The sequence below is a fragment of the Gracilinanus agilis genome, chromosome 6 (genome assembly GCF_016433145.1).
Source record: "Gracilinanus agilis isolate LMUSP501 chromosome 6, AgileGrace, whole genome shotgun sequence".
In the NCBI taxonomy this organism is placed as follows: Eukaryota; Metazoa; Chordata; class Mammalia; order Didelphimorphia; family Didelphidae; genus Gracilinanus; species Gracilinanus agilis.
This window is the reverse complement of record NC_058135.1, coordinates 281,121,665-281,135,868: the sequence shown is the minus strand read 5'-3', so window position 1 is coordinate 281,135,868 and position 14,204 is coordinate 281,121,665. Positions and strand designations below refer to the sequence as shown.

The 14,204-nt window shown below is 39.6% G+C and overlaps 1 protein-coding gene across 1 annotated transcript; it reads right to left on the bottom strand.

Annotated features, from left to right (window-relative positions):
- Window positions 1-2,813: 2,813 nt before the first annotated feature.
- LOC123251741 (olfactory receptor 4D9-like) lies at window positions 2,814-3,761 on the bottom strand. Its single transcript, XM_044681033.1, has one exon. The coding sequence runs from the start codon at window positions 3,759-3,761 to the stop codon at window positions 2,814-2,816; it is 948 nt and encodes a 315-aa protein (XP_044536968.1).
- Between the last annotated feature and the right edge of the window lie 10,443 nt (window positions 3,762-14,204).

Genomic DNA, 14,204 nt, shown 5'->3' with positions numbered 1-14,204 from the left:
ATTCTCTGCCAAGAAAACCCCAAGTGGGGTCATGAAGAGTTGGACACAACCAAAAAAATGACAAGAAAAAACCAAGCAAAGTCGAGTGACTTGCTCAGTGTAACACAGTTAGTAAATGACTTAGGTAGGTTTTGAACCCAGGTCTTCTTGCCTCTAAGGCCAGCACGCTATCCCACTATAATACAATAGAACACAAAGAGCAGTGAGGTGCTGGTAAATATTTGATATCCTGTTCTCTGAAGGAAAAAAAAAAGAACCCACAACAATTTAAAATTTAATCTGTCCCTTTTAAAATGAAGTGTGTGTGTGGGGGCAGCTGGGTAGCTCAGTGGATTGAGAGTCAGGCCTAGAGACGAGAGGTCCTACATTCAAATCTGGCCTCAGATACTTCTCAGCTGTGTGACCTTGGGCAAGTCACTTGACCTCCATTGCCCACCCTTACCACTCTTCCACCTAGAAGCCAAATACACAGAAGTTAAGGGTTTAAAAAAAAGTAAAAATAAAATGATGTGTAGGCAGATGGGCTAATAATAGATTAAAATAGAATTCCTAGAAGAGATTTTAGAGGTCTAATGTAACTCCCTCAGCTTGGGATTATCTCATCTGCAGATGACACAAAGCTAGGAGGGACAGTTTAGATTGAATAATGATTAATAATAAAAATAGCTAACATTTAGATAACACTTACTATGTGCCAGGGGGAAGTATGTTAAGTGCTTTCTAATTATTATCTCATTTGATTCTCACAACAGCTTTGGGAGTTGCTGCTATTATTGTCCCCATTTTATAGATGTGGAAATGGGCAAATAGGAGGTTAAGTGACTTGCTCAGGCTCACAGTTAATAAGTGTCTGAGCTTGGGTTTGAACTTGGATCGTTCTTTCTCCCGGCCCAGATACTGGCTGACAGGATCCAAAAGGATACTGGCAGTTTAGAAAATAAGATGAAATTGGGTGAAAAATTAACTTCACAAGTATAAGATAGAGGAGGGGCCTAGGGATCAGTTCTTCTGAAAGGGATCTGGGGCATAAATTGCAATCTCATTATGAGTCGATGATAAGACAGTAGCCAAAAAAAGCTGGGGGCTCCTAGGGTTGAATTCAGAGAGACACGATGCCCAAGGCCAGGGTGCTGAGAGTCCTTTTGTGATCTGTCTGGGTCAGATTCCCCTTTTTTCCTAGGCACCATATTTTAGGAAGTACATAGATAAGCCAGAGAGTGCCTGGAGAAGGACAACCAAGGTGGTAAAGAGATTGGATCAGAAGCCACTTCTTCAACTCCAAGATTCTTGGATTTTGATTATTCAATAGAACATGAACATGGCAGTTGGACTTGGTGATAGGAGAGCGTTTGAGTCCAATTTCTTATGCTTATTAGGTGTATTTTCTTGGATAAATGAAAATTGGGAAGAAACAAACAGGTTTGATGCAAAGAAATTTTCTCAACAATCAGAGGTTCTTAAAATGGCTCTGTGAATAAATGCCAGGAGATCCATGAACTTGGAACTTTTAATATCTTGAAACTTGTATTTCAATGTAATTGGTTTCCTTTCTAATTCTATATAATCCTACTTAATGCTTTTATAAATGTCACATTGAGCAGGAGACTAGAGGTTTCATCAGCTTGCCAAGGAGGTCTGGGACACAAAATCCAAATTAGAGCTACCCAATAGAGAACTGTTCTGCTTAGGGAGTTAGTGGTTCTCCTTCTTGGATGTCTTCAATCAAAGGCTGGATGATCAAAGGTAGGCATATTATTGAGGGGATTCTGGTTTGATTATTGCTTGGATTAAATGACATATAGGGTTCTGTCCAGCTCTGAAAATTGTATTATTCCATGCTTATGAAGTTGTTTAACTTCTTTACGCTTTCTCATGGATTAAAGAGGATAATTAACCTGTTGTGCTTATCTCACAGGGTTGTTGTCAAATGAGACAATGTGTTTGAATGCTTGGTAAATTTTAAAGTGCTATATCATAATGATGGATTGACCTAGAGAGCCCTCCTTCTTAGTAGTCACCTTGATAAGATTATAGTGTGGTCTTTTGTTGAAAAGGACATCCTCTAGGGTAGTGATTCCCAAAGTGGGCGCCACCGCCCCCTGGTGGGTGCTGCAGTGATCCAGGGGGGCAGTGATGGCCACAGGTGCATTTATCTTTCCTATTAATTGCTATTAGAATTAAAAAAATTAATTTCCAGGGGAGCTAAGCAATATTTTTTTCTGGAAAGGGGGCAGTAGGCCAAAAAAGTTTGGGAACTACTGATCTAGGGAAGCAGACTATGCCCACCACCTCATCACCTCCATTGGGAAGACATAAAGAACTCCTCCAATTGGTCCTGTTTCTGAATGACTGCTAGGCAAGGGCCATTATGCTTAACTCCTTATATGTAAATATAAGCAGTTATTATTAATCGACAAATTTGACATGAGAATAGACATGAAAACGTATAATGTTAGAGGTGGAAGGGATCTTAGAGAACATTTAGTCCAATTCCTGCATTCATAACATGCAGAGAGGTTATGTCATCTTAGCCCACAGTGTGTCAATGGTAGGATCAGGATTCCTAGTTCTCCTTTTCTATCTTTAATATGGATAATTATTCTCCCAATGGGGGAGGATCTCATATATCTGTGCATCTTGCTTTTTTTTTTTCAAGCTAGGAATAACCTACTCTTTGCCTCCAATGGCTACTTAAGATAACTCCCACCACTCCACTCCAGGACACAGATATCTGCAAGAATATACTTTTCATGCCTTCCTGACCCATGCATCCAGTGAGCATAAAGTTCAAGTCAACCCTTCCCAGTTTCCTATTAGAACAGAGGCAATTTCTTTGTAGAAGGTACAAGTTGTTTCTGTAGTCTTCTCATGGCTGACTTCATCTCCTGGTTTCTCAGGGTGTAAATCAGGGGATTCAAGAGAGGGGAGATGACAGTGAAGGTGACAGAGATGACTCGGTCAGAGGGAAGGGCAGAGAAGGGCCTGGCATATACATAGATACAGGGCACAAAATGTAGGGTGACCACAGTGATGTGGGAGGAGCAGGTAGAGATGGCTTTTTTCTTGCCCTCTCCTGTGTGAGATCTCAACATCACCATGATGACCGTGTAGGACACAATGAGCAGAAAGAACCAAACTGTGGCGAGAAGACCATTGTTGGAGATCATAAGGAGCTCCAGAGTAAAGGTATCAGTGTTGGCAAGTTTGAGGACTTGGGGGACATCACAGTAGAAACCATCAATGATATTGGGCCCAGAGAATGGGAGTGGGAGCAGCAGAGAGATCTGCACAATGGAATGTATGAAGCCCCCTACCCAGGAGGCCCCTAGGAGCCCAAAACACCTTCCTTTACTCATGAGGGTCACATAATGAAGAGGCTTTGAGATTGCTAAGTAACGATCATAAGCCATGACAGAAAGAGAAAAAACATCAACCCCACCAAGGAGGTGAAAGAAAAACATCTGTGTAATGCAGCCATTGAAAGAGATGGTCTTTCTTTCAGCTAAAAGATCTAGCAAAACTTTTGGAGCAGTGATGGAGGAGAAGCAAATGTCCACAATGGATAGATTTCGGAGAAGGAAGTACATTGGTGTGTGGAGGCGAGACTCAGAAGTCACAGTGACCATGATAAGAAGATTGCCCAGGAGAGTTGTAACATAGACCAGGAGTAATAAAAGAAATAAGATGATGCTCAGCTCTGGAGATTGGGTCAGCCCCAGAAAAATAAATTCTTTCACCCTGGTGTGATTTCCCAGCTCCATTGGCTCATGTTTCCTCTTGGCCACCTTGGGAACAAAGACATAATATTATAGCTAAGGAGAATGAATTAAATAGTGAGGAATATATTTACTCAGATAACCCTGTCCTTCCATTGTGTCCACCATCTGCTGCTTTCACTCCTATTCATATACTGTTGAGTGAAGCTAGAGAAAATCATGAAATCATATTGATTGAGTCCACTATAAGCTTTTTTAAAACTCTTACCTTCTGTCTTAGACTCAACACTAAGTATTGCTTCCAAGGAAGAAGAATGGTAAAGGCTAGACAATTGAGGTTAAGTGACTTGTCCAGGATCATGTAGCTAGAAAGTGTTTGTGGTCAGCTTTGAACTCAGGACCTCCTGTCTCTCAGTCTGGCTCTCAATTCACTGAACCACCTAGTTGGTCCCCATTCCTCCCCAACTATAAAGTTCTATGACTTAATCTGAGCTGGAATTTCATGGAAGGAAAACAATCTTTTTAAGCCTTTCTAATTTATTCACTAACTGGCACAATGGATAGAGTTCTGGGCCTGAAATCAAGAAGACTCATCTTTCTGAACTCAAATCCAACTTCCAGATACAAGCTGTAACCCTGGGCAAGTCACTTGACCCTGTTTGCCTCAGTTTTCTTTTCTGTAAAATGAGCTGGAGAAGGAAATAGCAAAGTGCTTCAGTATCTTTTCTGAGGAAATCCCTTAATGGGATCATGAGGAGCTGGATCAAGCAACACCAGCAGTTCATTCACTAACTTACTAGCCACATCAGTTTGCCAAACCCTTTCACATCTTCTCTTTTTTTCCTCCTGATTTTCAAAAAATTATTTAATTAATTAATTTAGAATATTTTCCCATGGTTACATGATTCATGTTCTTTCCCTCCTCTCCTCCCACCCCTCTCTCGTAGCCAATGAGCAATTCCACTGGGTTTTACATGTGTCGTTGATCAAGAACTACTTCCATTTTTTTTTTTTTGCATTAGTGTTATTGCTTAGAGTCTACAACCTCAACCATATCCCCAACGACCCATGTGATCAAGCAATTGTTTTTCTTTTGTGTTTCTACTCCCTCAGTTCTTTCTCTGGATGTGGATAGCATCTTTCTCATAAGTCCCTCAGAATTGTCCTGGATCATTGTATTGCTGATGGTAGAGTAGTCTATTACATTTGACTGTGCCATGGTGTATCCATCTCTGTGTACAATGTTCTCCTGGTTCTGCTCCTTTCACTCTGCATCACTTCCTCGAGGTCTTTCCAGTTCACATGGAATTCTTCCAGTTCATCATTCCTTTCAGCACAGATGGTATTCCATCACCAACAGATACCACAATTTGTCCAGCCATTCCCTAATTGAAGGGCATCCCCTCATTTTCCAATTTCTTGCCACCACAAAGAGCTCGACTATAAATATTTTTGTACAAGCCCTTTTCCTTATTATCTCTTTGGGGTATAAACCCAGCAGTGGTATGGCTAGATCAAAAGGCAGACAGCCTTTTAAAGCCTTTTAGGCATCATTCCAAATTGCCATCCAGAATGGCTGGATCAATTCACAACTCCAACAGCAATGCATTCATGTCCCAATTTTGCCACATCCTCTCCAACATTTATTACTTTCCTTTGCTGTCATTTTGGCCAATCTGCTGGGGTGTGAGGTGGTACCTCAGAGTTGTTTTGATTTGCATTTCTCTAATTATAAAAGATTTAGAACACTTTTCCTAGTGCTTATTGATAGTTTTGATTTCCCTTTCACATCTTCTCAAACCTTCCATAGAGCTTCTCCTTCCCCCACCCTCTCAGTTGAGAAACTGGCTTTGTTTTACACACACACACACACACACACACACACACACACACACACACACACACACAAAGTGGTGCCATTTACCAAGAACTCCCTCTTCTTTCTTCTTCCTCTTCAATCTCTTCATCTACTGACCACTTCTCTCCTGCCTACAAACATCATAAGAAGATTCCTAGCACAGTTGTTTTATACCTATCTCCATCATTCTCAGAAATTCCTCACTTGATCTCCCCCATCCCTAGATGTCTGTCATTCTATATCTCTCCTCCCTTTCATGGCTGAATTCCTTGACAAGGCAATCTACAACAGATTTCCCCTACTTCCTTTCCTTACATTTGCTTCTTAATTTTTTATAGTCTAGCTTCCATTTTCATCCAAGTGAAATGTCTCTCTTCAAAGTTATTGGTGATCTCTCAGTGGCCAAATTTAATGGTCTTTTATCAGTCCTCCTCCTTGATCTCTCCATAGCCTTTGACACATCAATAATTATCTTCTCTTTGGTACCATTTTTTTTCTAGGTTTTTGTGATGTTGTTCTCTCCTGATTCTCCTTCTCTCTCTTTCTGCTGCTTCTCATTCTCCTTTGCTGGATCTTTGCCTAGGTATTTACCACTGGATATGGTATCCCTCAAAGCTCTGTCTTGGGCCCTCCCCACTTACAAAAAACAACAACACCCTTCCTTCCCTTCCCTTTGGGATCAATACTGTGTAATGGTTCTGAGGCAGAAGAGCAGTAAGGGCTAGGCAATGGGGGTTAGGTGACTTTTCCAGGGTCACATGGCTAGGAAGTATTTGAGTTCAGTTAGGACCTCCTTTCTCTAGGTCTGGGCTCTCAATCCACTGAACCACCTAGATGCTCCTTAAGCCCCATTTTTTGTCTTTCTCTAGACAATATCTCTTGATGATTTCATCAGCTGCCATGGATTCAATTATCCTCTTTCTGTAGATGATTTGCAGATTTATTTATCCAACTCTAATACTTATACCAAAAGTCTTACATCTCCAACTGCCTATTTGACATCTCAACCAGGATGTCCAATAAACATCTTGAATTCAAAATGCCAAAAACTGAACACATTACTATTCTCCAAACCCTCCCCTCTTCCTAACTTCCTTATTACTGTTGAGAGTGCTACTATACTCCCAGTCACCAAGGTTTTCAGGGTGGAAATCATCCTTGACACTCTGCTTTATCACTCCTAAAAATAAATGCTTCAATTTCTTCCTATTCCAATCCATCCTTCATTCATTTGTTAAAGTGATTTTCCAAAAGCACTGACCTGACTATGTTCCTTCTTCCCTCCTCAGTAAACTCTAGTGGATCCCAACTACCTCTAGGATTGAATATAAAACACTCTTTTAAAGCTCTTCATAATCTGGCCCCTTTCAGACCTTTCAGCTCTTACACTTTTCTCCCCTCTTCTAGTGACACTAGTCTTCTTGCTTTTCCTCATAGAAAAAACCCTATTTCTGGGCTCTGATCACCATTGATGAATGTTTCTCATTCCCAGAATGACCTCCTTCTTCACTTCTGCCTCCCCTGACTTCCTTCAAGATACAGATTTAACTCCACAAGAAGGCTTTCCAAGTCACCCTTAATGCCTGTGCCTTCCCCTTGAGAAGATCTCCAATTTACCTCGCATATATCTTTTGTACATAGTGTTTGCATGTTGTTTCCGCCATTAAAATGTGAATTTCTTGAAGGTGGGGACTATTTGTGCCTTTCTATTGCTAATGTTTAACAGAGTTCTGGCACAAAGTAAGTGCTTAATAATGCTTATTGACTGACTGACTCTATTCTGATCATAGCTTCAGCTTTTATCAAGAATGGCCACACATTTTCCAATTCGGAAACCTAATATCAATTCATTTAATCAAAATTCAATAAATATTTATTGAATGAAGAAAGATTAGATAAGACACAACTTCTCCTCATGGCCCTTGGCAGTTCTGCAGAGGAAGATAAGTTGGAGAGGTGGAAAATCAAGAACAATAAGCAAGGTTATTGCTGGCCAGGAGGAATTAGGGAAAATGTCTTGGAGGAGATAGTTTTTAAGTTGGATTTTAAAGGAAGGAGATTCCACAGTTGAAAAGGTGGAAGTAGTTTGTTCTAGGCATAGAGAACAACTTAAGACAAAGGACAAGAGAGTGCCAAGTGCAAATAATAATTTAATCAAATCACCAACTTTTTCTTATCAAAATTATTTGGCAGTGTCCATTCATTTATTCGTTCAACAATCATGTTATGTAATTCCTATTGATTGCCAAGCATTATGTCCTATTTTATTCTAGGCACTAGAGACACAAAAAATGTCATGAAGTGATACCTATAAAGGAGGAAACATGAGTGGCAAAGAAGTAAATTCAAAATAATTTTTTAGAGGACACCCAGGAACCAAGGGGAGTTGGCTAATACTTCCATGGCTCTTAAACTGAGTCTTAGAGGAAGCTAGAGATGAAAAGTAGAGGTGAGGAGAGCACCTTTTCCAAGCATGGCAGACTGTACAAAGGCACATAAGTGGGAGATGGAATGTTGTATATGGAGTAAAAAATGGAACTGCTCCAGGATTTTCTGGGATTAACACAACTTCAGTCTAAACTCTTTCTCATTCCATCTTTCATTTCCTGTCTTTTATACCAAAAGCAGATGATGAAGACTGTCCCAGAAGTGCTGCCATTGCCCTGACTTTCTGTCAAAAGAATCAATTCTGTTCAATGGGCTGCACTTGAACATGTGGGTTTCAGAAAAAATTTTAGTCAGAAGAATTTTGGGACTTACTCTGGGTTAACCAAGAAACTTAGTTCATTACTCCCCTTATTTCCCATCCCAGAAGAACCCCCCTTCCCATACATACACACTTTCTCTCTCTCTCTCTCTCTCTCTCTCTCTCTCTCTCTCTCTCTCTCTCTCTCTCTCTNAGGTTAGAAGTGGACTCAGCTACATTTGTGGCTTTGTGTGTGATGCTGGACAAATTACTTAACCTTTCTATTCCTAGGATGATCTTATCTTCTAATATTTCTGGTTATTCTTGTTCTCATTTATTCCATATTACTCTTTCCTTTTTTCTTTTTTCTCCTTCCCCTTCCTCATTCTGCTCTTCCTCTTAATTTCTGACTCCCTCCTGTTCCTTTTTCCTTCCCTTTTTCTTCTTCCCCCTTTCTCCCCATTCCTTCCTAACTTTTCTTCATCTTTGACATAAACATTAGTATTGTTGCCATCTCCTTCTTCTTTAGCTTCCTTTGTCTTTTCCTTGGCTTCTTTCATCTTCCTTCTTCTCTTCAATCTTTCAGTTTTGCCTGACATTTTCAAGTTTCCATGTTGATTTCACATGTACGATTTTATTCAGCATGATTTTCCCAACCTTCATAACAACCCCATGAAGGAAGTTACAAGAAATACTGATACAATCATTTTTTACAAAAGAGGAAACTGAGATAAGAGACATTAAGGAATTTTCTCTCAGCCCAGTGTCAAGAAAAGAAAAACTTTTACTAAAAGGTTAAATAGCTTCTTAGTGACTAAACCAAAAGTCAAACCCAGGAACCTTGGTCCTTGATCCACTGTTTCTTTCCCTATGCCTCATTTTCAGACTATTTATTGGAAATCAGACTCATAGAAACATCAAGAAAGAAGTCCTCCCTGGAAGAATGTGGAGGAAGCTGTATTCCTCCTTGATGAGCTGAATAACTTTGCTTTATTGAATACAGATGCATCAGTACTTACCAATGTTTTTAGCTGTCTAGATCAGGGCCAATGGATGGACAAATTAGAGCTTGTTCTGCACATCAGCTAGTATTCTCTGACTGAGGTGTCTGGATTCAATTACATTCATATTATGCCTCCCAAATATAAACCCTGACCCATCCTTCCCAGTAGAAGGGCTCCTAGTAAGCTCTTGTTTATAGATTGTATTTCCCTTCCTTTTCCTATGGAGCAGTCCAGCTAAGTTTGTAGAAGTTGATTACCTTCTACTTTATGGCTTTAACAATTTTCAAAGACTATTTGTTAACTCACAGATGGGCTATTATTTCCTTGAAGGGAGTATCTGCACCAGTGAAATTAGTGATCCTTGAAATACTGAATGTGGCTATATATGCTTATGTGAATTTATTTGTATATATCTATATACATATACAATATGTATTTTCAGAGTCTTTCATCAAATAGTTCAGACATCTAGTTAGCAATGTCAATGGGTCCCAGCCCTGGCAACTACTTACAGTCAGTTGGCATGCTGGACTCTTCCCAGACTGGTAGAAAGCTATTACCCAGTTCTGCTGTGTAGTCCTTCTGAGCCAGGGCAGGAGGACTTCCACAGGGCACAGTCCTATGATATGAGGTCACTAGGCAATTAGAGGGTGTTGGTAACATCCCTAGCGGGCCATTGGGAAGAGCTGGGACTAGACATAGGCCCAATAGGTAGGCTCTTAGGGCTTAACACACAGGGGGCCCAATATGGGACACTTTTTAATGACTTTTTAGAAACAGAAATATCAGTGCCAAGAAGTTCTGCTCAATAGCTCAATGATCTGGATTTATTTTATGATTAGTTAAGTTATATAAAGGGTTGATTTTTGTGGTGACTTGGAATACAAGGGCAGTTCATGGTACAGTGGATTGGGTTCTGGACCTGAAATCAGGAAGACTCATTTTCCTGAGTTCTAATTTGGCCTCAGATACCTGGGCTAGCTGTGTGACCTTGGCAAGTCACTCAACCCTGTTTGCCTCAGTTTCCTCATCTGTCAAATGAGCTAGAGAAGGAAATGGCAAAACATTCCAGTATCTTTGGCAAGAAAACCCCCAAATGGGGACCTGAAGAGTTGGTCATGACGAAGCAATGACTGGAACACTTAAGTTGCACAATATTTAGCTGCTGACATTTTGTAAAAACATTGGTAATTTGTTAAAATTGTAGGCTTTCCAGAGGTGGAAGGGATGTCTGAAGTCATCTCATCCAAGCCACACCTGAATCTACTATATAACGTAGCTCCTAGTACTCATTCCAGTTTAGCTGGATGACAGTGATGGGGAACTCAATGTTGAAGCAGGGTATTACACTTCTGGAGAGTTTTAAGGTTAAGGATATTTTCCCTTATATTGAGCCCAAATATTTTCCTTTTAAACATCCCTAGTTTGTTACATGGGACCAAGGTTAATAAATCTAATTCCTTTCCCATAGAACAGCTCTTTAAATATTATGAAAGAGTTCATTCTTCTCCCAACTCTTTTCTTCCACAGGGTAAACATTTTTATATTCCCCAGCATCTAATTTTTTTTGAGGAATTGTTTTTGTCATTTTGAACTAAAAAAACAACAAATACTACTTCAATACAAACAAGGGCACTGTATGTGAAAAATAAAGTATGCGATAAGTATGTTTTATTAATTTCAAGACTGGATCCAGTTATCATTAGAAATAGTACATTCATCTCTGTCCTTTCTTTCCCCCTAGGAAATTCTTTTTCTTTCTTCTTTTGTTAATATGATTAAGACAGAACAGATATACCCCTGGGGTTTCTTTTTGTCTTAGCTTCCTCCAGTACCTAAGATACTAAGTTTCTGAAGTATCATTTGTTTCTTTTTCTACTCTTTGAATAGAAACAATTCTTTCTTGCATAACTCTTTCCATTTTGTCAAATGAATTTACTTTTCTAGTAAATAGCTCCTGTGTTTACATTTCAAAATTTCTACTTAGCTCTGTTTTTTTTTAAAGGAATGCTATAAACTAAGGGTCTCATTTGAATACTAAATTGATAATCCTATGATTATTTATCCTTGGTTATAAGTCTTTATCTTTGTCCTTTTGTTATAGAAAATTCCAAGATCTCTTGAGTCCATTATGGTGGTAGTAGCCAAGCCTTCTGAGAACCAGATTATAGTTATGTATTTATCTGAACTGGTTTTTTCTTTGACTTGGAAGTTGTGAATTTTAAAAAAACATTTATTAATATTTATTTTTTGAAAAGTTAACATGGTTACATAATTCATGCCCTTACTTTGCCCTCCCCCACCATGGCTGATGTGTATTTCCACTTGTTGGAAGTTGGGAATTTTGGCCATGATACATGTAGGAGTTTTCATTTTGAGGTTTCTTTCAAAAAGTGATTAAAGGATTCTTCTATTTTCATGCTTCCTTTTAGTCCTAATAGAAGTAGTCAGTTTTCATTATGGATTTCTTGAAATTTTGTATCTTTCACTTTTAAAACAATCATGATTTTTTTCAGGAAGTCTAATGATTCTGAGATTCTCCCTCTTTGAATTGTTTTCTAGAAAAGTTTTTTTTATGAGTAGATACCTTATATATTTCTTCTAATTTCACTAGTTTAAAATTTTATTTAATCTTTTTTCTTGTCTTGTGGAGTCATTGATCTCTGCTTAGTCAGTTAAACTTTTCAGGGATTCAGCTACTCACATAGTCTTAATATCTTCAGTTTTAAGTAATTTAATCTCCTTTCAATTTTTTTCTTCAGAGCTTTTATTTCATTTTTTTATTCTGGTTTTGTTTTTCCAGGAAATCTTGTAGGCCTTGTGACCAAGACTTTTTTTTTTCTCAGAAGCTCTGTTTGTAGATGTGGTATGTTAACTTAGAAAAAACGCAGGACTATTAAATAGTCATAAAACCACTCTTTAATCAAGGGAAAGGGGGATGAGGGCTACTTGGCCTCTTATGCAGAGCTGCGCCTTGTGCAGAGCCTAAAGGAACACTGCTTCGCTCTGCTCCCTGATCCCCCTGGGAGTGACACCACGCTAGATGACCACTCCTAGGGACAAAGGAAATTGGGGAACTTATATACCTTTTGGGAAGATCCAGGGGGCTGGGAGAGATGATTGACATTATACAGACAGGATACAATCAAGCTAGAGAAAGGGATCATAGCTAGAGGCTAGGGTGTAAAGGGAAGGGGCTACTTACACAATGGATACTAAAGGATAGTTCCTGCCCAGGTGTGTCTTCCTGGGACAGGGTCTCTGATACAATGGGCAAGACTACCTAGGACAAAAGGGTATTTAGCATTTACCCTGGGGTCCATTATTCAGTCTGCAACTGCTAGCCTGAGATTCCCTTCAGAGTGGATTCTCCTGGGAACAGGGAACAAGCACAAGCTTTGGGGGTCTTCAACCTACAAACTATTTCTAAACTTGGGGTTCATCATACCTCATTAAGCTACAAGTTTGGGAACTCTAGATTCCATGTCGACAGGTAGAATCAGTCTGTTCTGGATTTGACATTTGGGCATCTTCAAATCCATAATATTTCTTTATTGTCATCAATGTCTTCTTCTGTTTCAGTCTTATCTTCTGAATTGGGACTTTATATTAGGGTCAGGCTCTATCCCTATCTGTTCTCTTGAGTTGGGTAAGGGGCCCTATTTTGTCTTGATTTCTATGATCTGGGAGCTTTTTATTGATTTCTGTTCAGAGTGGTAGGTTTCATCTCCCTTCCCCCTTATTTCCCTATAATCTGGATTCAGAGCATTAGAACACTAGAGCCTTTTTGGAGTATTTCAGGTCAGAGTGTGGTCTTTTGGACCCCCTAGGGCCATGATGGCAAACCTATCGCATGGGTGCCAAAGATGGCATGCAGAATGCTCTCTGTGGGCACATGCAGTTGTCCACCAGAGTTAGTTACTAGAAATTCAGAGGGACTTGAGAGGAGCTCCTCCCTTCCCCCTTTCTACCTCCCTCCCTGCCCCTCTGCCCAGCAGCCCAATGGAAGCATTTACTCCCTTAGGCCACTTCCCTCCCCCTCTCAGTGAGACCTTCTCCCTTTCCTGATCAGAGCTCTCGGGCCACTCTACCTTTCTTCCTCCCCTGTCTGGGGTATGGCAGCTGAGAGGAGGGGTGGCACTTGGTCTCTGGGGAGGGGCACAGCATTCAGTCCTGGGGGTGGAGGTGGGACATGGTACTGCATCTCTAAAAGGTTTGCCATAATTACCCTAGGGCATATTGCTGGAAACACTGCTTTGATTTTCTGATCTCAGTGGAGCTTCCTTGTCTAGTCTTTCTGGTCTTACTGCCCTCCAGGTTTAGAATACTTTGGGTTTTTTATGCCCCTAGAATGTCTCTGGTTCATGTTGGCAAGCTTTCATCTTGCTTATTTATCATACTCATGCTGGCTTTTTTGATGAAGCTCTTTTCTATGACTTCAGTGTTTCTGTCTGTCCTGAGCTGAATGAATGTACTTACTGTAGTTATTCTTTAGAGAAAGAGCCTAACCACATATAGCTTCTTTGGAAATAAAGAAGATCAGAATTCAAATTCAGAGGACAGTGAAATTAAAGCATCTACTTCTAAAACTTTTAAAAAAATGTAAAATGGATGCAAGCTCCCAAAGAGTTTTTGGAAGAGTTTAAAAAATATTTTAAAATTAGATGAGGAAGGTTGAGGTAAAACTGTATAAAAATAAAAACAATGCAAGAAAACATAGAAAATTATGAAAGAAAGATCAGCTGACTGGAAAAAGAAATTAAAAAACTCACTGAAGAAAATAATTTATTAAAAATTAGAACTGGGCAAGAGGTAGCTAATAACTTTTTTTAAAATTTTAAACATTTATTAATATTTATATTTTAGAAAAGTTAACATGGTTACATGATTTATACTTTTACTTTCCCCTTCACCTCCCAACCTCCCCCCTCCCCTGGCCA

Bases quoted from the DNA above. Each gene is read 5' to 3' on its own strand.
- LOC123251741 (XM_044681033.1), bottom strand. From the start codon at position 3,761: ATGGAGCTGGGAAATCACACCAGGGTGAAAGAATTTATTTTTCTGGGG.